Source organism: Moschus berezovskii, chromosome 20 (assembly GCF_049115385.1).
Source record: "Moschus berezovskii isolate FMDL1 chromosome 20, NW_MosBer_1.0, whole genome shotgun sequence".
NCBI lineage: Eukaryota > Metazoa > Chordata > Mammalia > Artiodactyla > Moschidae > Moschus > Moschus berezovskii.
In genome coordinates, this window is record NC_142479.1 from 61,743,458 (window position 1) to 61,767,908 (window position 24,451).

The window sequence follows — 24,451 nt, forward strand, 5'->3', positions numbered from 1 at the left end:
CATTTATTAGCAGGACTGCTTCCATAATGAGAAATTTCTCTTATTCACTATTTGGTTATTCTGTTAAATTCTTCTGAAAACACTAATAGTCTCTTTCCTTTTTGATACATTTCCTTGTACATTTCTTTCTTTAGACCTGACATCAATCTCACTGGAGGCACTCTGCTATAAAACCACTTAATGGGTTGCTGGGGAAGGTGGGGGGTACTGGGTACAGCTGGCCAGTGTGTACTGTAAGAGCTGAACACTAGAGAAACCCTGTGCACTGTGGATCCAGGACAACAGAATCAGACTGAGAAACTCTTCCTCTTGAAGTGTCTCCAGCACCTTCCATTGACAAAGCTTAACATCATGCCAGAGAGCACAGAAAAAAAAAGGGTTCAGGTGCATTTTCATAGAACGGGCAATGCAGTTTGAATTTAAAACAAAGATGTAATGTATTGATAACTGGTAAAATGTACAGATTTTATTCACTCAGTCCCCTATTTATGGATTTTGTATTTATTTCCAGTCTTATTGCTCTTACCTATATTCAGCAGGATTTTAATCAAATCAGATATCATTTGTTCCCTCATTTAACATTAATAGAAAGTCAGTGTAGGCTTCATTTTTAAATGGCTGGTACTCTGGTACAAAAGGTTAAATTATGTCAAAGACTGTAATGCAAAGTGGAATTTTCTGGGTATCAATTCAGTTCTCCCTAAATTCTAAGGAATTAAGATCACAAGCAGAGAGGACTTAAAAGAGGTGCTAAACAATTCAAATGGACCTTCGAGATGGCGTGTGATCTTACCACAGAAGGCATTTCAAGGAAATGGAATGTGGGATGAGGCATCAAGTCAGGGAACCTGCCACATTCAGGCAGAACCTACTTTTGTTACAGCTCAGAGCATAAGTTCTCTGGGTGTGGTTCCCAGAGCAGCGGGCACCAGCATGCGTACATTTCAAGCCCCATCCATTGCTGGAACAGGTCCAGTGGTCTCTGTTTCAACAGCCCCACCAGGTGATTCTGAACCACAGGCAGAGTACATAGAGACTGGTGAAATAGAAAAGTCATTCCCAAACTTTTGATACCGTGCCTATATTGGTAAAACATCTAGGGTTATGCATACCCATGTGTATATATTTCTTTATACACTGTGTATAAATCTTAAGTAAATTATAAGACACATGAGAATAGACATAAAAAGATTAAGTAGGAATACAAGCTCTAGCATGTTCTCCCAGCACTCTATAGATCATATTGACCATCCCAGTTTGGAGGCCACTGACACAGGAAGTGGTTGTGTGGTGGAGGCTCTCCTATTTCAGGTAGGGTCCTTCTCTAGAGGGAAATAGGCAAATCAGGGTCCTGCTTGGGGCCTCATCTGGGGGCCGTGGCGGTACCTTATGAGTGTTTTGCTGGAGAGTGGAGCAGGGAGGTCACCTAAGCGGCCATTTCAAGGTATTCCTGGAGAACACGGTCTCTTACTAAAATCCTCCTTCCCCAACAATGGGGCAAGTTAAGGAGAAGCAGAAAAACTGCCCTTACGAAAATGTGAGTTTCCCAGCTACATTGAGTTTTTTTTGGGTCAAGGATCTCTAGTTCTCCCCTACCCTCCTCCACAGTGCCTTGCAGCGCTGTGCAGATTTTTCAACCTGTTGATACTCTTACTGGGTTCGCAATTGAATCTGCAGAGCAAGTTGGGGGAATTCACATTTTTACAAAAATTTTCCAAACCGACGAACAACTATTTTAGTTCTATTTTAATGCTTCCCATTAAAGTTTTTACAGAATCTACCATAATGTTTGTACGTATCTTCTGTGAACTTAAATACATACTTCACGTTTTCTTACCATCTTAAATGGCTGTCTCGTGCTTACAACTTCACCTGCCTCTGCGGATCTTCTAAAGATTGTAACCCCAGGCGCTCTGTCCTGAGCGCCGGGGTGCGCAAAACCCATGGTAGCCAACCTCATTCTAGAGCCCCGCCAGTCCTCGGCTCTCGAGGGCCGAATGGAGGCCGCGGAAGTCAGGACCCGCGCGCCCCGCCCCGCCCCCGAGCCGGAAGTCTACCGCCCCACCGCCCCCGCGGGTCCGGAAGTCAGCTGGTCCCGCCCCCAGCCCCGGAAGTTGGCGGCCAGCGGGTTTTGAAGTCCTGCGGTCCCGCCCGTCCCGCCTCCGCGCCTGCAGGTTTGTGTCCGCGGTGAGCGCCGGGACCGTGCCAGGTTGCGGGTGGGCGGGGGGCGCGGGGCGTGCTGAGGGGCGGCTCGCAGCCGAGGTCCTTCCGGGAGCGCGGTCTCGGCCCGGGTCGATGCCCCGGGGGCCTGGTAGCGCAGGAGGAGAGAGGGGTGCACAGTGTGGCCGCAAGGGTCAGTGGAGAGTGTCCTAAGTGGCTCGTGCAGGTGACAGGAGTGATCTCGCCCCGCTGGCGGCCGAGTCGCGCGTGGAGACAGGCGAAGCATGTCAAGGGGAGGGAGCCGGGGATATCGCAGGATCTTGGCCTCGTTTGTGTGAACTGAATCCACTCTTTGTTGTCAGAAATTTGACTTAACTTTACAGAGAATACCTGAAAAGCTACCCAGAACGGGGCCCCTGGAGCCAGCATTTTGAACTTATTGCATCGTGCAGGACAGAATTCTCCACGTGTGGAAGATCAGCCCCTTTGCTGACTCGTTCATTAAGCCGGTGCTCCGGGCCGTCCAAACCCTCCGCTAGGTGCGGACCGTTGTCTCCGCAGCTGCAGGAGCTGACTTTTTCGGTCAGTGCCTCTCATCAAACCATGATCAAACCATGATGAGACTTTCAGTTCTCTTTTTCATAGACCTGTACAGGGAAATGAGGGTGTTCTAGTACGTTCTGAGAGGGTGCCAGAAGTTTGAAGGCTGCTGGGGGCTAACGATTTCCAAGAGACTGAGGTTTCCAGGTAGGAAGTGGACAGGTGATGATCAAGTGTTGATGCTTTGTGAGCCAGAGCAGGGAACATAGCCCCAGTGCAACCATTACATCTGCGAAAAGAACCTTCCTTACAGAGGACATGGGTCTCTGGGGGGTTGACTTGCCTGACCACAGAGACTGCAGTCAGCACAGGCTGACTGGTTCCTGAACCTTTGTGGACCTTGTTAGTGGGCAGCTGGGGGTCCTGTCCTGGAGAGGAGCTGGGTTCTTGTCTGTTAGCAGTGGCCCAAGGGCTCTAACTGTCTCTTTGTGTCCTTCCCCAGGTGCCCTGGTCTCCTGTTGAAGGTGGTGGCAGCTTGTTCCAGGGATGTATATGCAGGTGGAGACACGCACCAACTCCCGCCTCCATCTGAAGAGGGCTCCAGGCATCAGATCCTGGTCCCTGCTGGTTGGTAAGGATGTTCATATTCAATTCAAGTTAAAAATCCAACTTTAAAAAAGGATGAAAATTAAACTAAAATTTTCCTTGGTTCTACTATCCCAAGAAATAGCAACTATTATGTCTTTCTAGCTTTTATTCTTTTCGAGTGCTTTTACAGATGGTCAGTTTTGTGTTTTTTTACCATTTAACATCCTTTGGTTAATAGTCTCCATGCTCCTGTGAGGTCCATGTCTTTCCTTTTTTCCTTGCTTTCATACATCCAGTCTCCCGTATATGATTTAAGTCAGGGCTTGTGTGATGGAGACAGTGAGGCGTAAGTGTTGGGAGGCCCCTTGTCCTCTATCCCTGTCAGTCCCCATCGCCCTGCACTCCCTGGGCAGCTACACATGTTGATTGGAACTGAGGTGTGAGGGGAGGTGCTGCTGCACCTTTGGCAGCCTGGCTCTGGGCCTTCTTTCCCGGGACCCTTCCTGTTTTGTCTCGTGCGGGATCATGATTCTTCACCTGCAGTCTTGTCTTCATTCCACACAATGTGCTGTCAGTGAGTGAAACCCACATCAGGTTCCTCTTTCTGGTTCCCCTGTCAGCTCTGGAACCTCAACATAAATATGTGACCAGTGAATACTGTGACTGATGTAGAACATTCTTGTAAACAGAGTTCCTGGTTGTTTCCACAACTTCTGAGCCTGGCGGTTTTCTTGCCCCCTGCTCCCTGCTCTTAGCCATCCCTGGCAACAGGAAGGGGCTGCTTACCTGGGTCTGTGGGTCCTGGGAGGAGGTGGTCTCTGGGCTAGTGGTGGCCCAATGGGAAGGTACCTGTTTTCTCCCCACAGGAATCTTGTCGATCGGCCTGGCTGCTGCCTACTACAGTGGAGGTGAGGAACGTCATCTGCCCCACCCCACCCCTAGGAGCTTCTTTAGCTGATTGGAAAATAGAGAAAAAAAGGAAACTCTGTAATCTGACAGGCGTGGTTTTGGGGATTGCCCCAGCCTCTAAATGGGGCTTCCCTTGTGGCCCAGATGGTAAAGAATCTGTCTGCAGTGTGGGAGACCTGGTTTCTATCCCTGGGTTGGGAAGATCCCGTGGTGAAGGGAATGGCTACCCACTCTTGCCTAGGAAATCCCATGGACAGAGGAGCCTGGCCAGCTACGGTCAGTGGGGTCATAAGGAGTTGGAAATGAGCAGCTAACACTTTCACTTTCTGCCTCTAAATGGTTTGCAGGCGTGGTCTCACCTTCCTGTGCTGGTGTGTCCCCCACAGCTTGCATTCATTTACGTCAGCATTTTCATGTCATAAAATATTCAGAAAGGCACTCTCGTGTCTGCTTCAGGTCTTGTGGCAGGTATAGTCTACGCTTTCAGCAGCTCCCTGGAAGTAGTCCCCCCTCTCCTCTCACACATGGTGCCATGATCGTAACCTCGAGGAGTCACCCAGGTGTAGAGCTGAAGGCAGAGCTGATGGGCCACAGGCCCACAGTGCTAGGTGGCCTTGGCAGGGGTGGGGTGTCCTTGGAGGCATGGGCTGTCAGCTGGGCACCCAGGGGCCACCCCTGCCCAGGGTCTGGGAAGCAGCTGTTCTGGGAGGAGGCACCCCCTGCAGGCACGATGACTTTTGCCCCCCTGCTCCCTGCCCATGGCTGTCTCCTGTGTTTGCTCCCCAGATAGTCTGGGCTGGAAGCTCTTCTACATCACGGGCTGTCTGTCTGTGGCCGTGCAGAACCTGGAGGACTGGGAGGTGAGGCTGACGCAGGAAGAGTGCCCAGGCTTTGGGGCTCCTGGGTTTCCCTGCAAGGCACGTCAAAGGAAGAAAGACTCCAGGGGCCTAATGCCCTCCACCCTGATCCTGAAATGTGAGCCCAGTGGTTTCTGGCCAGCTTGATTTGGCCCCTGGACATTGCCTATTTGTGACCATTTGTGGGCCACAGAATCTTCTGAAGCTGCTCTCCTAGAATTTCTCTTAGAAGGGCGAGGCCACCTCCCTCGCCTCCCTTTTGTCCTTCCTTATGTGTCCCTTGGGTAGCCTGGCTCCAGTATTGCTCTCTGACCTGTTCCCTCACTTGATGACCTTATTCTCGGTGCTCACCTCTCTCAACTGTGGAGAGAAGTACCTGCTTCTCTTCACACCCGAGACCCTGGAGGAGTCCGGCTGCAGGGGTCTGGGGTTCTGACTGGGATGGGAAGAAAGAGGGCTGCCTCCTTGAGTGTCTGCTCTGGGGAGGGTGGGGACACAGTTGGCGAGTTTGCGTGTATCGGACTGGTGCACAGGCCAGCAGCCAGGTGACCACCTTGTGGCTGGCGTTTTAGGAAGCTGTCTTCAACAAGAGCACTGGGAAGGTAGTGCTGAAGACGTTCAGCTTGTATAGGAAGCTGCTGACTCTCTGCAGAGCGGGCCATGACCAAGGTAAGGCATGGGGAGTGAACAGGACACGGGTTACTTTGGGGTGAATGGAAGGCAGTGAGTGTCTGCGTGACCTGGAAAGGGGAATCTGGCTGCTCGGTGACCAGAGTTGTGTCCTGCCTCGTGGATGCTGTGTGTCCCCAGATGTGTCCTGGCCCAAAAAAAATTGCCTGGCAGCCCCCAGCTCAGTGACTGGCCACTAGAGACCAGGAAGGCATTTTCCAGCAGTTGAGGAAAATGAAGCAGAAAGCTTGGCAGTACCATGCTTAGCCACCCCCTGACATGTTAAGACAGGTGGGCTTTTCAAGGCAATAGGCCTGCTGGATGTTCCCTCTCACTCAGACTGGATGTTAACCAGCAGTCACACGACCCTGTGCTGTGGTTACTTCCTATGACATCTAAGGCTGGGTCCCGGCATCCTCTGGGCCTCCCACCTGGAGTGACATGCACTCCTTCATGACAAGCAGGCTCTGATCCTCTGCACTGTGCCCCCAGAGCCACTGTGCCAGCATCCAGGCGAGAGAGGCAGGGTGGGCGGGGACATGGCCACTGACCTGGCCCCGCCCACAGTGGTGGTCCTGCTCAGTGACATCCGGGACGTGAACGTGGAGGAGGAGAAGGTCCGGTACTTTGGGAAGGGCTATGTGGTGGTTCTTCGGTTCGCCACAGGCTTCTCCCACCCCCTCACCCAGAGTGCTGTCATGGGCCACCGCAGGTAAGCCGAGGACGGGAGATGATGAGCCAGGGCTGCCCACTATGCCCTTGCCCCCAGGCAAGTGGCCCTCATAAGGGACTGTGGCAGGGCGGAGAGAGAGGCTTCAGGAACATGGAGGAGGTGGGGCTTGGGGAGACAGGCATGGTAACACCTGCTAGGCGATATCAGGTGTCCCTGCAGGGATAGAGAGGGGAGGGGCACATCAGGGGTCCCCAGTGGCATAGAAGCCTGGGCTAAGGTCACGTAAGGGTGGGGACTGGGACGTAAGGTGTGGGGTCCTGGTGGGAACCCTGGAGGGCAATGCCTGTGGAGACTGGCGTGGTCTTCTGGCTCCTGCTGGGAGGCCAGGACCTCTGCCATGGTGACCCGTCCTCCTTCCTGGTGCCGGCCTGGACCAGTGATGTGGAAGCCATTGCCAAGCTTATCACCACTTTCCTGGAGCTGCACCGCCTGGAGAGTCCTGTGGAGCTGTCTCAGAGCAGCGACAGTGAAGCCGACGGCCCCGGAGACCAGAGCTGACCTCCATGGTGCCCCTTAGCAGGGTTCTGATGGGGCCCCGAAAGGACTGATGGGCCGCCTGGGAGTCCTCCTCCTCGGCTCTCGGCTGTGTCCCTGGCAGCCCCGGGGCAGGACCCTCAGCCATTCCTGCTGCTTGCTTCTGTCCTCCAAGCAAAACCACAGTGGGACCTTCTCTGCAGGCTGATCTGCCTCTTCCTGGAATCAGACAGTCCGTTGGGGCAGTAGCCTGGTGTGGACAGGCCAGACCTGCTAGCCATGTGGGGCTCAAGGCCTCTGAAATGGGAAGGACACCTCGAGTCCCAGGGCACGAGGCACAGGACTGAGCTCTCCAGGTCGGGGTCTTTGCCAGGACTCAGTCCTGCAGGTTGCAGCAAGGTTTTGGCAGCAGGTGTGGGGCCTGGCTGGGTCAGCCTCTGAGGACGCTGTCTTCGCCTGTTGCTCCTGTGGATCCCAGCTCCTGCCCTGCTCCCCATGTCCATCCCTTCTACCAGCCAGACGTCCTCAGTGGTCGGAAGTGAGGTGCTCACCCGCGAGCTCCTGCTGCTCAGGGTGGATGCCAAGGGGCCCATTTGATTGGTGTGCTGTTGCCATAGTGAGGCCTCTAGAACCCCAGATGGCTCATCTCAAGTCCAGCTGAGGCAGGAGACAGATGGTGGGCTCCAGGTTAGACATTCACAACTGGCCTCCTGTTTGCATTTCACGGGGCAGGAAGAAATGGGCTTCAGGATGTATACCTATAACTAGGAACCTGCATTTCCTGAGACGGGAGATGGGTGGGCTCCAAGTAAGGCATTTAACTTTCCCAGGTGCACAGCCATTTTGTGGGGCAGGAAGAAGTGGGCTTCAGGAAGTATACGTATACCTAGCTTCCTGTTTGCTCTCCAAAATGGAAGTAACAGAAACGGTAAATAGCCAGTGTTTGTCCTTTTAAACACCTTAAGGTAATAGTCATGCAAGGACAAAGGGGCAAAACCCTGCTTTGAGTAAAGGATTAAGGGATGTCCACTCCTCCCACTTTTGGGACAAGGGAGACCCTGCACATATGCAGAAAGGTTCCTTGCAGGTCAAAAGTCAGGGGATAATGCCAGGCCATAATGAGTCTTGCTCCTCCCAGAAGCCTTCAGTTGGAGATCCATCTTGGCGGAGAGGTGCATGCACACCCAAGGGAGCGTCTCAGGGTAGGTCAGGTATGGGAAAGAAGCCAGATAACTGGCTGAAAGTAAAGACAGGAAGAAGTGACCTGCATAAATGACTTCACCGCCTCTCTACAGCACTGCTTCCCGCTGAGAGGGACGCCCACACCCTTTCTCCCTGGGTGTGCCTCTCTGCCTCACTTCTCTCTTACCAGTTCTCTGTGTGCGCTTGCGCTTGTTATGCTGAGTCTCAATAAACTTTGTACCTGCATTAACAGTTTTTGCCTCATTGATAAATGCATTTTTCACCAGGGTCAAAGATCCACGGAAAACCAGCTTCTAGCCTTCTAGCCCTTGCCGGTCTGATGGCCAGGATTGCTGGTTCTCATCCAGGATATCCAGGTTCAGTTCCTGGGCAGGGAATCATACCACTGCTCACTGCTGCCTTGCCCAGATCACACTCAGGATTGCAGCTGGGCTCTCACAGGAAGGATAACCTCCTGCCCCTGCTCCCAGTGTAGGCAGAGGTTTTCTCGTCTAGCTTCTAGCAGCATTTAAAAACTTGCACCCATCCTTTGGAACCCATATTCCCAGCTTCTCTCAAACCCTGGCGGTTGGGCCTATTTCTATGTGGCCAGAATGGGCCAGGTTCATGACTGCCCCTCAGCAGAGCCTGGGCAGCTGACTGCAGCCACCCCCATGGAATCTGGGTGCCAGCCACACTGACCCTCATCGGCACTGTTGGTTTTCGTCTGCTTTCTCTGAACCCAGGTCCCTCCAAGGTACAGCACGTGCCAAGAACATCTCTGGGGAAACCCACAAGGCTTCCACACTGGGAATGGCCTGGTAAACCCATAGACCCAGGGTTCTGAGGCTGCCTGGGTGAGAGCAACTTCAGGGAACTCCAGAGAAATGAGATCCTCTCCTTTCTAAGTAATGGCTGTCAACCAGACCTATGGGGACACAGTCATTTAAACATGCCAAAGTTAGGTTTCCCAATGGTTAAATCCGGAGTGCTTTTCTCTTAAAAGGTGTGACATGCCACTGGTTTCTGGTGTGTTTGTCCCAGGGCTAGAGGAGGCTCCAGGACCAGAGGGAAAGTGTTTGGCTGACTCTGCTTCCTGGGAGCTGGGTTGGGCGAAAAGGGTCTCCGGAGCATTGTGAGGGCTCCACTGTAAGCAGCCCGGGCCAGGGTAGTAAAGAAGCCTTTCAAATTTCTAGTAGCATGATTTCTGGATTCCACTCTCCTTTTTATTTCAAAAGAAAGTTCTAATGCTGATCACTGCATAGGCCCAGAAGGCCTTTTCCTTCCATATTTACTTTCTGAGTGCTGCCTGCTGGCATGGCTGTCCAGGACTCAGTAGCGGCTTGTGGGGCTGGGTGCAGCTAGACAAGGGTGCAGGGCTGCTGAAAGCCTGTGCTTGGCCTCTCTCCTCAGGGGTCCTGACCTGAGTCCTGCCTGGGGCTGGCCGCCTCACCCAGGTCCTGTAGTAGAGCCTGCAGCCGCCGAAGGCTGGGGTACACGTTCTCCTCCAACCATTCCTCCACCGTGTCCGGGTAGAAGACACGCTGCAGGGCAGCCTCCAGCTCCCCTGCGAGGGCGTTCCACCTGGCCAGGAGACTGAGGACCAGAGAGACAGTCAGCCTGCCCAATGAGGGCCCTAGGGCATACTTCACAGCCTCCAGAACCCCACAGGTCAGGGCATCCTGGGCTCCAGGTTACTCATCCATGGAACTGGGCCCTTCGCACGAGCCTCATAAGGTTGTTGGGAATCAATGAGTGACTGCCAGTTTGACCTCTGAAACTAGCAGGCAGCTCACAACTGGCTGGCAGGGTCTTTCTTGGTGCATGAACCTGCCGTGACAGTTGAAGGCATCTTATACTCAGTGGGGACCGTCTGTGTTGGCCTCTGCTCACAGAGCTGGGGGAGTGGTGGGAGGGCCAGCTGGGACCCTGTCCCCATGATGACACATGCGGCCACAGCCCTAGGCAGTCTGGTCCTACCAGGAGCCCTGGACCCGGCCCAGGGTGTCCGGTGGCCCTCAGCCCTCTCCCTCAACCCTCTCGGGCAGGAATGTCCCAACTTCGATAACACCTAAGGGCACAGCTGATTCAGTCGGGCCACCCAGGAGTCTGTGGGTGTGATACCTAGTCAGCTCGTCCAGAAGGCTACCAGTGTGCAGTGGAGGGTGGGCAGCGTTGGGGATGGACACAGCGGGACGGGCCGTGGGCTACCTGAGTGCCTGGGGCTGGATGTGCTCGATCATGACAGGGTGGATGAGCTTCCTCCTGCGATGGTAGGGGCTGAACCAGCCGGTCACATACCTGCAGTGGGGTGGGGGCAAATCCACACACATAGGTGGGTGAGCTGTGGCTCATAAGGCAGCCTCGGTGGTTGTAAAATAAGACCTTTGAAAATCTGGTAGAGATTTTTAAAAGTTTCCCACCTAGGAAGCTTCCTTGCAGTATTAGCTGGCCGTTGCCCTGCCAGGAGGTGGTGGGGGTCACTCCCCTGCCTGCTCACCTGTCCCTCTCCAGCAGCGCGTCCACGGAGCTGCACAGATGGAGGCTGACTTGTATGACGAGGGCCAGGATGTTGCTGCCAGGGAAGGAGCCGGCGCCCTCACTGCACAGGGAGCCGCCGTGCTGAGGAAGGGCCCAAATGTGAGGGGAGAGGCAGGGCAGGGGGTGAGGGTGTTACCTCCTAAAATCCATTTCCTCTAGGCTCGAAATCCCAAGAAAGTTCTCCACTCTTGCTTTGACATTTTCAGCAAAGTCTCCTGAAACCAACCATAGATGGAAGTCAGAGAGGCCTCTGGAGGAGGTGGCCTGGACCCCATGCTGGCTGGACCTCCTGACCTCTGGGCATGGGTGGTGGGCAAAACAATCGATAAGGACCGCTGGCCAGGTCCAGCCGCACACATGCTGACCTTAGGGATGGATGAGCCAAGGCCACTGCAGCCTGGTGGGAAGGTTAGAAAAGGGTAGAGTCCCAGTAACTGTCCTCCCACATCCCGGTGGCTCAGCACAATCCTAAGCGTGTTCATTATTCAGTCCTCACTTTCCTCAACCACCTTGACATCTTTCTGCTCCAACACCACATATATCATCAATTAAATTCCCACCTGGTCTCCAATGGGAGTTTACCTAACCAGGGTTTCGCCATCAAGCATGCCTGCTGGTTTCATCATCTCTAAGCATCTCTGCCTGCACCTGGCTGCTCCCACAAGAACCAGAAGTGAGGGAGCTGCCCTCGCTTGGGGCCATACCCACTGGCACTGGGCATTCAGGATATTTACCCAGTGAAGACAGACTCTTTCCTTCACCCTATCCATGATGAGCTTTCTTATGGGTTCACTCTGCCTGAGGGGCCTGTTCCCCTACAGCCCCCCACCCTGGCCTCTGTCTTGGGTTTAGGCTTGAAGACCCAGGCTGCAGGACCACAGTCCAGCCAGGTGGAGGTGGCAGTTGGGGGCCCCAGCACTTCACTTCCTGGGAGGACCAGGGGACCATACCGTGCACCAGCGCCTGCAGACAGACGGCCAGGGACGGGATTCCCACAGGCAGCAGCTCGCACAGCACAGAGAAGTGGTCATACCTAAGTCCGTGGGAGAGGGACTCAGTGAATGCTTGGGCATGAACCACCATGAGACAGGACAGGAACTGAGAAGCTTCTGCTGCTTCCAGAAGCTTCTTTGGTTTTGTGGGTATGCAGCTGGCAGTCACACTCGGATCCCACCAAGAGACACCTGCCTGGGCTTAATGCTCTGCAGTTGCCACCTTGAAATTCTTGGAAGTTCATCTTGACTCAGCTCTGTAAGTGAGGGCTGAGGATCAGCAGTCAGCCCCACCTCCAGCTGCCTCCCGTGGGGTCAGGGCCTCCTGCCCTTGGTGTTGGGGCCACCTGGCCTCCCCCTCAGGATGGGACCTGAGGCCAGGACTTGCCTGGGACCAGGCGTTAACTTGTAACTCTACTTTTCAGATGGTGTGAAATTCTGAATGAGCTGAGGTCTGTCTTCACACCTCTCCCAAAGTGGCTGGGGTAGTGTGAACATGCAGAGACACGTATGGTGCACACAGAGCGTGCACCTGGAGGCCCAGTGCCCCAGGGCGCTAACACCCTGAGCCGCATCCCCTCAGCAGTGTGGTGTGAGGGGCTTGACCCCAAGTGGCTTGTTCTGTGCGGCTGGTCCTCCCACACCCTCCTCAGAGTGCTGGCTGCTTCCGCTTGACAGAAGGCGAGAAGAACTGAGGCCCAGACTGGATGGGCTGAGGAGGGCCATGTGTCCTGAGTGACGGGAGCCGCTTCGACCCTCCCAAGGGCATCCCCGGGGCCCACGTGGCCTCACCTCTGCCAGCCAGTCAGGATGATGCCTTGCAGCGTGTCTGCTGGCATGCTGCCCGCCACCTGCAGCCACTGCAGGTGGTTTCTGAGGTGGTACTCGATAGGGGTCAGGCTCTGGTTCACTCCTGTGGCCCCCTTGAAGGCGCTGGCGGCCCAGAGCCAGGAGAAGCCGCTCTTCCGGTACTTCTCCACAAGGAGTGCTGGGTGAGCAAGAAAGAGGTGTGAGTGGCAGGCCCTGATGAGGTGGAGCTATGAAGCCCGAAACACAAGCTTGTCTGGGTGGAAAACCAAGCAGAGCCCATGACCACCGGGCTCCGTTCTGGTACTGACCTTTCCCGTGGAGGTCCAGGTCGGCCCCATAGTCCCAAAGCACAGGCTCCACCAGCTGCGGCACTCTCGACCCTGAGAGTGGAGAGAGGCCATGTGGGTGGGTCCCTTCAGCCCTCCTTTCTTGCATTAAAATGGATTTAAGTACGGACTCAGTACTGCACTAAGTGTTTGGTTGTAAACGCTGCAGCCGCCAGGCCAGTCGGCTCTGGAAGTGACTGGACACTGCTGGAGCTGCTAGGGCCGTGCCCCAGGCCAGCGGCCCTGGTGCTCCCTCGAGGGAGGGAGCTGCACTGTCTGCACGCGGGGCAAGCCCAGGTGCTGCAAGAATGCACTGCTAAGCGCACTTATTTATAATGAATTAAAACCTAAGTGGCCACATATGGTAATGGCTGCAGCCAGGGCACCTGGACCTTGCAGAAGCATGCATGGCGATCTCCCCGTCTCACCCCAAAGCCTCAAGCTGGGACTTGCTGGGCTTGGGCTGGAGGGGGCCTCTGCTTCCCTCGACCAGCCGGTGTGAACCTCAGTGGAGCCCCCTACAGGGCTGGCAATGCAGGCGTGTGAGGCGAAGGGCCCTAGAAGCACTGGGTGCTCTCACGGTCTGCTGGGGGCCTCTGCTCCGCAGCCAATTCCCTGCTCCTGACGGTCGGTGCCCCGCCCAGGGCCTCATGCTACCCTCCAGGTCAGGCCTCTCACAACCACACTCCTGCAAGACCCTTTAGGGAAACGGCACTGTCATATGAGAAACATGTGAAAGTGGTCCTAATAACGGGATGTTCTGGAACGAGAAGCTTCATTGCAGCTCTACAACAGGGTCTAGGTCTCTCCTGAGCAGCTGGGGGCTTGGAGCACTCAGCTTCCACCCCTCGCGGTACCAGGAAGCCCCACTGCTGAGCGTGACCTGCACCACCACCACTCCCACCATCCCCCGCCCGCCAGGGCTGCGCCCCGCCGACCTGAGAGCTGGTCCTCGGGGATGTCCCGCAGCATGTCATCCCACATCAGGGGCGTTGTAGTGGGGTACTGGGTCCGCACGTGGCTGGCCACAGCTTCCATGTGGGACAGACACAGCTCTGCTTTGCTGTTGGGCTCCTGCTGCAACCACTGTCTTGAGGTCTCACCCTCTCCAAGGTAGTAGACCTAGGAGGAGACACGGGTGGGTTGGCCCCGGGACCGCTCATCCTCACCCACGGGTTGATGCTGTGGCCTGGGAGAATATCAGGGAAGCTGCCCATGGGGAGGGGGCGGTGAAGGGTACCCCTGCCTTCTGCACCAACACCCAAACTCAGCTCAAAGACTCCCTTGAGCCTGGGCACAGGAGCACCACAGGAGCCAGAAGGTAAAAATGACCAGATGTCCAGTAACACAAAATGGATAAACAGAGCGTGGCCTGTCCACACGCTGGAATATCACTCAGCCGCCATGCAGATGAATGAAGCTGGAGAAGGTGCCCAGGGAGAGAAGCCCACACATGGAGCAACATTTCATTTACGAGGTACTGGGGCGGGGGGATAATGCAGAGATGGAAAGGAGATATGGATGCAGGGGTAGAGGGCGGGCGGTGGGGTGGGGAGATGAGAGGCCCTGCACTAGGCAGGGATGAGGGCTGCACGACACTGAGAATGATTAAAAAGTTACTGGATTGTTCACTTTCAATTGCTTTCAGTGGTAAATTCTATATTACGTGTATATTTTTTTAAGAAGAGGATCAAACTCTGGAATAAAATGTCCACAAACCACTGTCCTAGCTCAGATGCCTGAGCTCAGACAAGCAGAGGTCTTTGGGTCACTGCTCGGTGGCGCGTAATCTTCTAAGAGCCTGTGTTTCTTGAGGACAAGGTGGGGCACCCCTGGGAACTGCTTTTCCAGCCAGTGCTCAATGACCCTACAGTGGCATTTCCCTTCTCCCACTGTCTGAAACTGCACTGCTTCAGATGGTGAAAAGTAACCGGCTCAAACTCATGGCCACCTTGGCCCCAAGGACATGAGTGTGCAGTTAACTAGGGGCTGCGCTGCTGTCCCGTGGGTGCCTGCACCCACTGCACCCTGCCTGGCTCAGCAGGTTTGCCCACGGGAGATCACTTGTCAGCTGGGACCAAGGCCCTCACCAGGGCACATCTCCTCAGCCAGCCTTCCTTTATTCCTGGAGTTACTCTTCTATTTAAGAGAAGACCCCACGAGGTGGGAGCAGGTGACCTTGAGGTGAAGAGAAGGGGCTGCTGCAGACTTAAGGGAGTCGCCTGCTGGCAAGGGGAGGCACCCACCTCGTCACAGCCGACGTGGAGCCACCGGGCGCGTGGGTGCAGCTCCATCACCTGGTCGATCATGGCTCTGACCAGTGCCAGGGACTCCTCTTTGTGAGGGTTCAGGGTGTTAGGGAAACGTGCCACTTCCCGGAGGTGAGCGAGAGCCTCGTGCTTCAGCACAAACTGCAGGGAGACAATAGGAAAGCTGGCAACCCTGGGGAGAAGCTTGTGCCCGAGCTCCCCACAGTTGGGCTCCTGCCCCTGCATCCTGCCAGCCTTGTGTCTATTAGAGTTCCCAGAGGGGCCAGCAGGGCTGCTCTGGGCACAGGAGCCAGGGCTCTGAGCAACCTGGCTGCTTGGTCAACAGCCCTTCTCCTTTCCACCTCTAACTAGGCTGAGTGAGAAAGTGGACAAGACAGTCTCCCTTCACAGCAGAATTACATGTGGGTGGACTTCTTGCTCAAGTGAAGAGGCTGGCAAACTACCCACTCCCCACTGCCCTGCCCAACACAAACACATACACACACACACAAAACAAGTACAAAGTGGAACCATTTGTCAAAAACAACAATTTCAGGCCTCCAGAAACCAACCAAAGGTGAACAAACTGGGATATGTTTGTTAACGAAAGACTGCCACAACTTTGGGTAAAAACAGAGATTCTGCAGCTTCTGCCCAGGGCCCCACCCCCTGTGCCCACCAGCGGGTGGATGTGGGTAAACCCAGTCCTTGGAGACCTGTCAGTAAGAGTGGCAAACTGTTCTGAATTCTGCGGTCCTCACAGGACCACAGAGGTGACCACAGAGGTTCTCCTTCATACCAGCTAGCTGGGGCCACACACACACACACACAGGGGCCTGAGAGGGCTGGGTGGAAAGCAGAAGCCATGGCAGACTGAGCACTGGCTGAGCTCTTAAGTGTGGCACCCCAGCCCCTGGGGCACAACATGGAGCCTTATGGGCTTGGGCACAACTACTGCCCAAACTGCGTCAGCTGTCAAGACAGAAGAGTGACCCCCTAAGAGCAAAAAATAAAAAAAATAAAAACCCAACAGAGGCATTTGTGGCCACACACATCTGGGGAGACAGATTAAATCCAGGCAATTTACAACTACCCGTGGGGGAAGAAGTCAGATTCGCTATAACATATGATATGAAATGTCCAATTGTCAACCAAAAATTGAGACATGCAAATAACTGGAAAGTGGGATGGACACTCAAAGGAAAAACAAGTCTATGGAAACTGACGTTGAGAGGGCCTAGATGTTGGATTTATCAGACCTCAGCTCCTCAGCTGTTCACAGAGCCTCTCTGTGCAGTGCTGAGCTGTTCCCTGCAGGTGGCTAGCCCTGCCCGTGTACCCCTGAACCCCATACCTGAGTGCGAGGTACTTTCCCTTCCTCCCACTTACCTCCATGTGCCCAAATGTCTGCACCAAGGGAATGACCTCCAGCTCATTCAGTGTGGCCAGGCGCAGGATCTCTTTGATTTCAGAAGGGCTAGAGAGACAAAGACCACCCTAAGAGGTGCAGGCCGGCTTCCATTTAGGCTCCCAATCCCCGCTTGTCAGGTTCCTGGGGGACTCTACTGAGGAAACTAGTAGGGTCACTAACTCTGAAAATCCCAGCAGATATTCTTAAGTTTTCAGAGAAGACTTCCAGGCTACAGTTCAGGAAAACGATGCTCTGTTATGTCATCAAGTAACAGTTTACTTCTTACCAGCTATTCTGACCCAAATTCTACAGGAAACTAAAGTCATTTTACCAGAAACTGGACCACACAAGGAATCATAGTCTAGAACAACGGTGGGAAGACAGGGCCTAAGGGTAAATTCACCGCTTGTTTCTGTACAGCCCATGACCTAAGAATGGTGTCAACATTTAAAAATTGTTGAGAACAATCAACAGAAGAATAACATTTTGTGACCTGTAAAAATTGTATGGGAGGGCTTCCCTGATGGCTCAGCGGTAAAGAATCCACCTGCCAATGCAGGAGACATGGGTTCGATCCCTGGGCTGGGAAGATCTCCTAGAAATGGCAACCCACTCCAGTATTCTTGCCTGGGAAATCCCATGGACTGGAGAGCCTGGCAGGCTACAGTCCATGGGATGGCAAACAGTTGGACACGACTGAGTGACAAAAGAACAAAAATTGTATGGAATTCATCCTTCAGTGTCCACAAATAGGGTTTTATTGGGTCATAGCCATGCCCGCTCATTATCATCACCTGTGGCTGCTTTTGCCCCACAAACAGTTGTAACAGAGATGAGATGGGCTGCACAGACTGAAATATCTACTGCCTGGCCCTTTACAGAAAGGGCTGGTGACCCCTTTAATAGAGTACCAAGACTAGGTGGAGTGACTCATCTGAGGGGGTTAGTAACCCCATCTACTGGGGCTTTCCAGGTGGCTCAGTGGTAAAGAATCTGCCTACCAGTGCAGGAGATGCAAGAGACGTGGGTTTGGTCCCCAGGTTGGGAAGATCCCCGGAGTAGGAAATTGCAACCCACTCCAGTATTCTTGCCTGGAATACTTCCATGGACAGAGGAGCCTAGCAGATTATAGTCCCTGGGACTGCAAGGATTCAGACACGACTGAGCACGCATGCATTTGTTTATCCATCTACAGATGGATAAAACCCTTGGAAGGAAGTCACTGTCAGCACGCCTGAGTGTTCATCCAGGTCAACGTCCTGCCACTAAGACTACTGAGGATGCCATCCTGGAAGGGCCCCTGACCACTCTACTCTGAGGTGTCATTTATGAATTCAACTCAATTTCTGTGTTTGAACCACCTCTAAAGTTAATCAGTTTTATAAATGAACTGATTATATAAGGTTCTATCTTTAAATATACCTTTTTCAAGCTTCACTGGAACCCTGGTACCTTTTTCACTTTTAAAAACAAAGAAACAGAACAGATTTATTGTACGAAGAAACACGAATACCTCTGCCATCACACCACATTAATGCTCTGGATCATGACTTTCCTGTTTCCCACTCACAGGTACGTGTTAGGAGTTCTGTCACATGGAGCCAAGCCGCCCTCCAGAATGGTTATGCTGCTCTACAGCCCACCAGCATGAGGCTAGTTTTTGCTCACCCGCGTGGACAAAGAGCACTATCATTTTGTTTTAAAAGCTTCTCCAATTTGGTAGCCAAAATGGCATTTCATTGTTTTATTATTATCATATATTTCTTTCTTTTGGGAAGATCAAAATGTTCTTTGTCCAATTTTCTTCTGGGCTATTAGTTACTGATTTACATGGATACCCATAATTTTAAAGCCAAATGGGGTACGCCCATGACCACGCTATGACTTTCCTGATTCTGATCCCTTCCCCTTTAATCCTCACTTTTCTGGTGACGATCCCACTTGGGGCCTTAAAGACCCTCTGTCCTTCTCCCGCATGGACACCTGCCAAAGTGTCCTCCATGCATTTCACATCCACAGACAAGACTGAAACATATCACGGCGCTGCCTTCTGGGGGACCATTTGTGGTTGTTGTTGCTCAGTCGCCAAGTCAAGTCTGATTCTCTGTGACCCCATGGACTGCAGCACGCTAGGCTTCCCTGACCATCACTATCTCCTGGAGCTTGCTCAAACTCTTGTCCACTGAGTCAGTGATGTCTTCCAACCACCTCATCCTCAGTTGCCCACTTCTCCTCCTGCCCTCAATCTTTCCCAGCATCAGGGCCTTTTCCAATGTATCAGCTCTTCACATCAGGTGGCCAAAGTATTGGAGCTTCAGCTTCAGTCCTTCCAAAGAATATTCAGAGTTGATTTCCTTTACGATTGACAGGTTTGATCTCTTTGCAGTCCAGGGGACTCTCAAGAGTCTTCTCCAACACCACAGTTCAAAAGCATCAATTTTTTGGCACTCAGCCTTCCTTATGATCCAACTCTCACATCTGTACATGACTACTGGAAAATCCATAGCTTTGACTATATGGATATTTTCTTTCAAACGTTTCCAAATTCTCTTCAGTGAACGTGCTTTATGATTAAAAACATGCATTTAACAATTCTTACCTCCCCTTCCCTCCCCTCCAGGTTGCTGCCTTGCACATCCCATTTTCTCTACAGAGGCATCGCCCTGCTTGGTAGCTCAGGTACCTGTACGCATGCTTGGCCCTCAGCAGCCTCAGGTGGCCCTCATAGGGAAACATGTCTTCATACTCAATGAGGACGCCATTTGCACCCAGGGCACGGAACAGAGGGAAAATCTGGGGAGGAGACAGAAACGTCATGAAAAAATGACTATTTGAATGGAAAACGACACACATGCAGGTCACAGACTCATTCTTTCAGCTGATGGACGTGGATTATAGCTGACCTTTGGAGTGATAATTCTCCTGGAAACTTTCCACCTGAAATGTGTAGTCTGTGTTATGCCAACTAAAACACAAATGTAGTGACACATTGACTTGACACAAGGGGCAGGGTTTCTGCTTGCTATAGAATAGTAGCTGCCTGGTGGCTTAGCTGGGGAGGGAGGGCTGGGCAAGCAAGGTCAGACGGTACCTCATCTGGATGAGACTTGCAGCATGGGGGCCTCCTAGAACACAGGCAAGGGGTGGGCTGGGGAGATGGGAGCCTACAGGGCTCTGGAGGGTTAGTGGTGAGCGCCTGGAAGAAGTCTAGAAGAGGGAGACGAAGGAGGAAAGAGGTTGTCCCTCTGTGCTCACGGGGTCCCTGCCCTGGTTCTCTCCCACTTCTTTTTCCACCTTTATCTCAAGAACATGGACTCCTATCCTCCAGGACTTTTAGGGCTGTATCTAATGTACACAGCACTGAGATTTTCTTCTAGCCTGGCATTACAGGCAGGGGTGGGGGGTCCTGCACTTTTTTAGAATATAAACCCACCTCCAGACAAGGGTCACTACAGGTTTTATACAATTTGTAGCCCTCTCGCTGATGTTGCTGTCAAAGTTTTCTTTCCCTGGCAATATGGGAACATTCTTAAGCATGCTGGATAGAAGGAGGAAATCAGCTTGGGACCAGGAATTAGCGAGGATCATTTATAAAGTGGGTCACTGACAACTGACTGCAAATTATGAGAGAAGGCTGATTGTGGAAAGGAGTCAAACTAACCTAGGTCAGTCACTTGCACAAATGAAACACAATGGTTAGAGCATTTCCATATTTTCCGCAGCATTTCTGCTCCTGGTTTCCCTTGCAGCCTTTAGAAATCTAACCATTGGGTGGTCTTTTTGGCATTTCTGTTGGGGCTGGTAGGGATCCTCGGTGCTCTGTGTGGCTGACAGGCTGCTCTGCTGCTGAGGGAGCAACCCAGCAAATCCTCGGAAACAGGAGGAATAAGAAATTGTTGTCTGAACCTGACTCTGTCCGTGAGCAGCAGTAGGGGGCTCTAGCTACACATAAACTGGGTCTTCTTTGCCTGTCTTTCAAACCTATCCATTTGTCACCATGCTTTTATCTCTTCACGTTTGCCTTTTTTTTCTTTTCTGCCGTTGCTTTCTCAATACTGGTTCCCATGGTGTCTATTCACTTTTGTCCTTTTTCTAGTTTAGTCTCTATTTCTTATTTTTTTTTCCCCCTTATAATTCATTCCTGAGTCTGGAGGCAATCTTTTCACAACCTACTTTTGTCTGGCTGTCGCTTTCTGTGCTTTTTAAAATATTTATTTGGCTACCGTGGGTTCTAAGAGCAGTATGGGGGATCTTCGACGCTCACTGCAGCACGCGAGGTCATTAGTCCCAGCATGTGGGACTGGGCTTTTCTATTTCTAACTCGTGCTATTCTTCCACAGCTTCTACCACTTTCTGAGTATCTCTGATCTTGTTTTGAAATATTACAGAACTGTGTCACCTGCTTTGTGGTCACATGGTGCTGGTCCGCCTTCACTGTTACTCAAATCATCGCCCTCTGTTTTCTGGCAACGTTTTTGTGTGGCACAACCACACTCCTTTCCTATTGCTCATTTTACAATGAGGTGTGTTTTCTTGCATTTTGGAGAGCAGGTTCTTATGTTTGGGGTGGAGCTGGGCCAGCCCAGGGCTCCCTCTGCTGCAGTTACGTAAAGGATCAGCAGTGATGGACTTTGTGCAGCTACTTCCCAGCACTCAAGTCTTCACTCCCTCTGGATCCTGTTCCTCCAGTATTTGAAACTTCTCTCTCCCTTCCCTCAAAGTTACTCCCCAGTTCAAGAATGGAGTCTTTCCCCAACACTGCACTCTGAGGGTGGGGTTCTGTCCTTCTGGAAGAAGTTTCTGGAAAGTATTGTGGAATGCCTTGAGGTCTTGAGCACTCATCCTCGATCTGCAGCCAGTGACATCTCATCCAGTCTCTGACTTTCCTTTACTTGTTTGGCTATTTTGTGGGTTCCCTGGTCTCGGAGTCATCTGAATTCTTCTTTTTTTTTTTTTAATATTTATTTATTTGGTTGCACTAGGGCTTAGTCATGGCACGTGGGATCTTTGATCTTCATTGTGGCATGCAGACTCTTATTTGCATCATGTGGGATCTAGTTTCCTGAATGGGGATCACACTTGGGCCCCCCACATCAGGAGCTTGGAGTTTTAGCCACTGAACCACCAGGGAAGATCCTAAATTCTTTTTTCTTTTCCTCTAACATCCCCTGCCCCACAGGAGTGTTGAGTTGTCCGTGGTTTGGCCCCGCCCCTTGCATTTTGGCATTCACAGGGAAACCCTGATAATTTACATTTGTTTTAGAACACATGCTTTTCCTGTGGCTGCCATAACAAGTCATCACAAACCAGGGGGCTTGAAATAGTAATGTATTCTCTCACAGCTTGGGAGGATGAAGCCCAAAATCTAGGTGTCAGCAGGGCCGTGCTCCCTCCCAGGCTGTAAGGGGCATCCTCCCTGTCTCTTCCGGATTCTGTGAGTTTCTGGCATCCTTAACGCTCCTGGGCATGCAGATGCATCAATTCTAGTCTCTGCCTCTGTCCTCATGTGGTACCTTTCCTATGTGCTCATCTTCCCTCTGTGTCTATTGTCCCCTCTCCTTATACAAACACCACTTATTGGATTAGAGCTCACCCTGTTCCCATATGACCTCATCTAACATCAGAGACATCTGCAAAGACCCTATCTTTAAATCACAGGTCACATTAACAGGTCCGCTGGGTTAGGATTTAAACTTATCTTTTTAGGAGACATGATTTGGTTCACAACAGAGGTTGTGGGGTTTTGTCTTTTCTGTTTTTCCTTTTGCTATCCTGGTTGCTATCTGCTTTGTGAGGGGATATGGGGAAAATTCAAGATCTATGATGCTGCCACCCCGCCTCAACTCAGAACCCATGGTTGTGTTCCAAGAATGTATCTACAGAACACTGTTCACAACTTCATAATCAAACCCGAGGCAAAGTGATTCTCTAGAGAACAAAGGGAGCTCTTACCTCCGAGAGGTAGCAGACCTTTGGCGGGGCTCCTTTCAGGTCCAGATGAACTAGTCGCATCTTAAATGGTGAGGAACCTGACATCCCACTATTTTTGAGAAGTCATATAACTAAAAAATCTCTTTTCTGGGCACTTCTTCCTAGTGAGGAAATTCAGGGTTATGTCCTTCCAATGTGTGTTTCAATTCTGATGAAATATATCAAGATGTCTGTCTCCACATTCAAATACAAGGACCCTTGTCATACAGCACTGGTTTCCTTATAAGATGACTATAATCTCCAATAATATAAATGACAGAAAATAATTTCCTGTTTTAAAGACTGTCTTATCCTATATATACTATGCCAGTGAAAACAGGCAAATATCTCTTAAACATTTTTCAGGCCCCACAATGTGATGCTTTTGTAGAAAACTCATCCTCAATTTTATTCTACTTTAAATAGTATTAAAAATAATTTGCATTTTTAGAGTTTGAGTCAGCTTGGTTGCAGGGAGGTAGAAACTGTAAAAATTTATCCTAGGTCAGAGAAAACTGTCTAGGATTTAAAACAGATCATTGATAATTTAAAAACAAGTAAGTCACAAGTTTATCAATGCTGACTAGTTTATGTTAAACTAGAGGGAGGCATCTGGATGAAGCATAAAACACATAGAATTAGACAGGAAAAGGAAAGAAACTCTCTGTATATTGGTCATATATTCAGCTCCACAATTCAAACTACTCATTCTGTGCAAGGATTCATAAATTCCTGACCTTAGGGAATTTATAATATAGCAGAGAAAATAACATAATGCACATAGAAATCAATCAGTTTGATTGAATAAAATAAATTATATTCAAAACAATCTCAATGACAAAGTTCTTAAAGCAGTTACCTAAATTGCTATCTGAGAAGTGCATGAGTTTAAGACAAAGCATTTTGAAAAACTGAAATGTTTCAAAGCTGAGTTGCTTTACATTTTGAAAAAATAAATAATAAAAAAGAAAACTCTAACAACCCGCCCCCCCCCATAACCCAAATGTATTTTTCAGAGAATAGAGTTAAAAGAAATATTTTTGAGCTGAGAAGTCTGTATTAGTCCTGGGTGTGCTTCCTTGTGTTTAGAGAGAAATCTTACTTTTCTATAGCCCTACAGCAGGAATGAACACCAATATCTTACCTGATTCAGACACATTCAGAGTTGTTTACCAAAGTATGTTGCTGCAAAATCTAAAGGGAAAGGAGAGAGAGAAGTCCGTATTCCCTCTTGCAAGAGTGTAGTTCTTTACTTTGATTCCCTCCTGCACGAGGTCTATAGAAATATGATTATTTCAGACTTGGGTCAATTGTCACTATTGTTATCAGACAACCCGGTAGGTAGATCTGCAATTGTCCCAATCTCTTGGGCTTCTAGGTAAGTTGCCAGGCGATGGCATCTGATTTCCCCAGTTTGGGGGCTGTTGGGCAGATCTCTTTTCTTGTTCAAAGAGTCCAGGTTTTTTTTTCCCCCCTCTGTATCAATAAATTACTCACCTTCTTCAGACTTAATCCTTATGAATGAACCTCACTGCGATTTCCACTCATTCAGAATCTTAGGTATCTTGACAGGACTGGTCAAGATTACTTCTTGCCCACTGGACGGGAAACTGACTGTTATAAGCTAAACAGCAGGCCTCACAGATACTGAGCACCAACAGGACCCAGAGCCCTCAGGTGTGGCATGGGCCCAGGGAGAGGAGCATTGGAAATCCCACGGGAGAGGGTGCGGAGACCCTGGGAGGAGGGCTTGGACACCGCGGAAAGAAGGCTTCGAGACTCTAGGAAGAGTTGGAGACCCCTGTAGAGCACGCACGGCGGGGCAAGGGCACACTTCAGTAGAACGTTCGGAGGCTCGTCAGGTTCCGCGGAGGTCAAGGGAGGCGGGGTACGGCCAAGGCAGGTGCGCCGCGGGGAGTAAGCCAGGTCCGCGCTCGAGTCCCCGCCCTGCCCCGCTCGGCGCTCGACCTCCGATTGCTCAGGCCTGGTCACCAGCCCGGAGGTTGAAGGCTGAGGGTGTCGCTTCGCGTGCCCGGCCGC

General features: G+C 51.6%; 2 protein-coding genes across 10 annotated transcripts; one reads left to right on the forward strand and one right to left on the reverse strand.

Annotated features, from left to right (window-relative positions):
- The first annotated feature begins 2,087 nt into the window (after positions 1-2,087).
- On the forward strand, positions 2,088-8,364 carry CYBC1 (cytochrome b-245 chaperone 1). 8 transcript variants are annotated; one of them, XM_055408271.2, is made up of 8 exons: positions 2,096-2,187; positions 2,523-2,742; positions 3,203-3,331; positions 4,155-4,196; positions 4,984-5,057; positions 5,627-5,723; positions 6,291-6,435; positions 6,834-8,364. In XM_055408271.2, exons 3-8 carry the CDS (start codon positions 3,247-3,249, stop codon positions 6,952-6,954), a joined length of 564 nt encoding a protein of 187 aa, XP_055264246.1. In that variant the 5' UTR covers positions 2,096-2,187; positions 2,523-2,742; positions 3,203-3,246; the 3' UTR covers positions 6,955-8,364. The 8 variants fall into 8 exon arrangements, with proteins under 8 accessions (XP_055264249.1, XP_055264246.1, XP_055264245.1 ...); XM_055408270.2 differs by having other exon boundaries at positions 2,097-2,174; XM_055408272.2 differs by having other exon boundaries at positions 2,097-2,174; positions 2,613-2,742.
- Positions 8,365-9,350: 986 nt separating this feature from the next.
- HEXD (hexosaminidase D) lies at positions 9,351-24,419 on the reverse strand. 2 transcript variants are annotated; one of them, XM_055408267.2, is made up of 14 exons: positions 23,909-24,419; positions 23,556-23,605; positions 22,394-22,533; positions 19,125-19,234; positions 16,420-16,507; positions 15,028-15,192; positions 13,720-13,903; positions 12,764-12,835; positions 12,438-12,633; positions 11,604-11,686; positions 10,790-10,868; positions 10,613-10,714; positions 10,324-10,413; positions 9,351-9,708 (listed from the first exon to the last, which is right to left on the reverse strand). In XM_055408267.2, the coding sequence occupies exons 3-14, from the start codon at positions 22,475-22,477 to the stop codon at positions 9,522-9,524; spliced, it is 1,440 nt and encodes a 479-aa protein (XP_055264242.1). In that variant the 5' UTR covers positions 22,478-22,533; positions 23,556-23,605; positions 23,909-24,419; the 3' UTR covers positions 9,351-9,521. The 2 variants fall into 2 exon arrangements, 1 of the variants encoding a protein (XP_055264242.1); XR_016035553.1 differs by lacking the exons at positions 9,351-9,708; positions 10,790-10,868 and adding an exon at positions 10,880-11,050 and having other exon boundaries at positions 10,367-10,413; positions 10,613-10,734.
- Between the last annotated feature and the right edge of the window lie 32 nt (positions 24,420-24,451).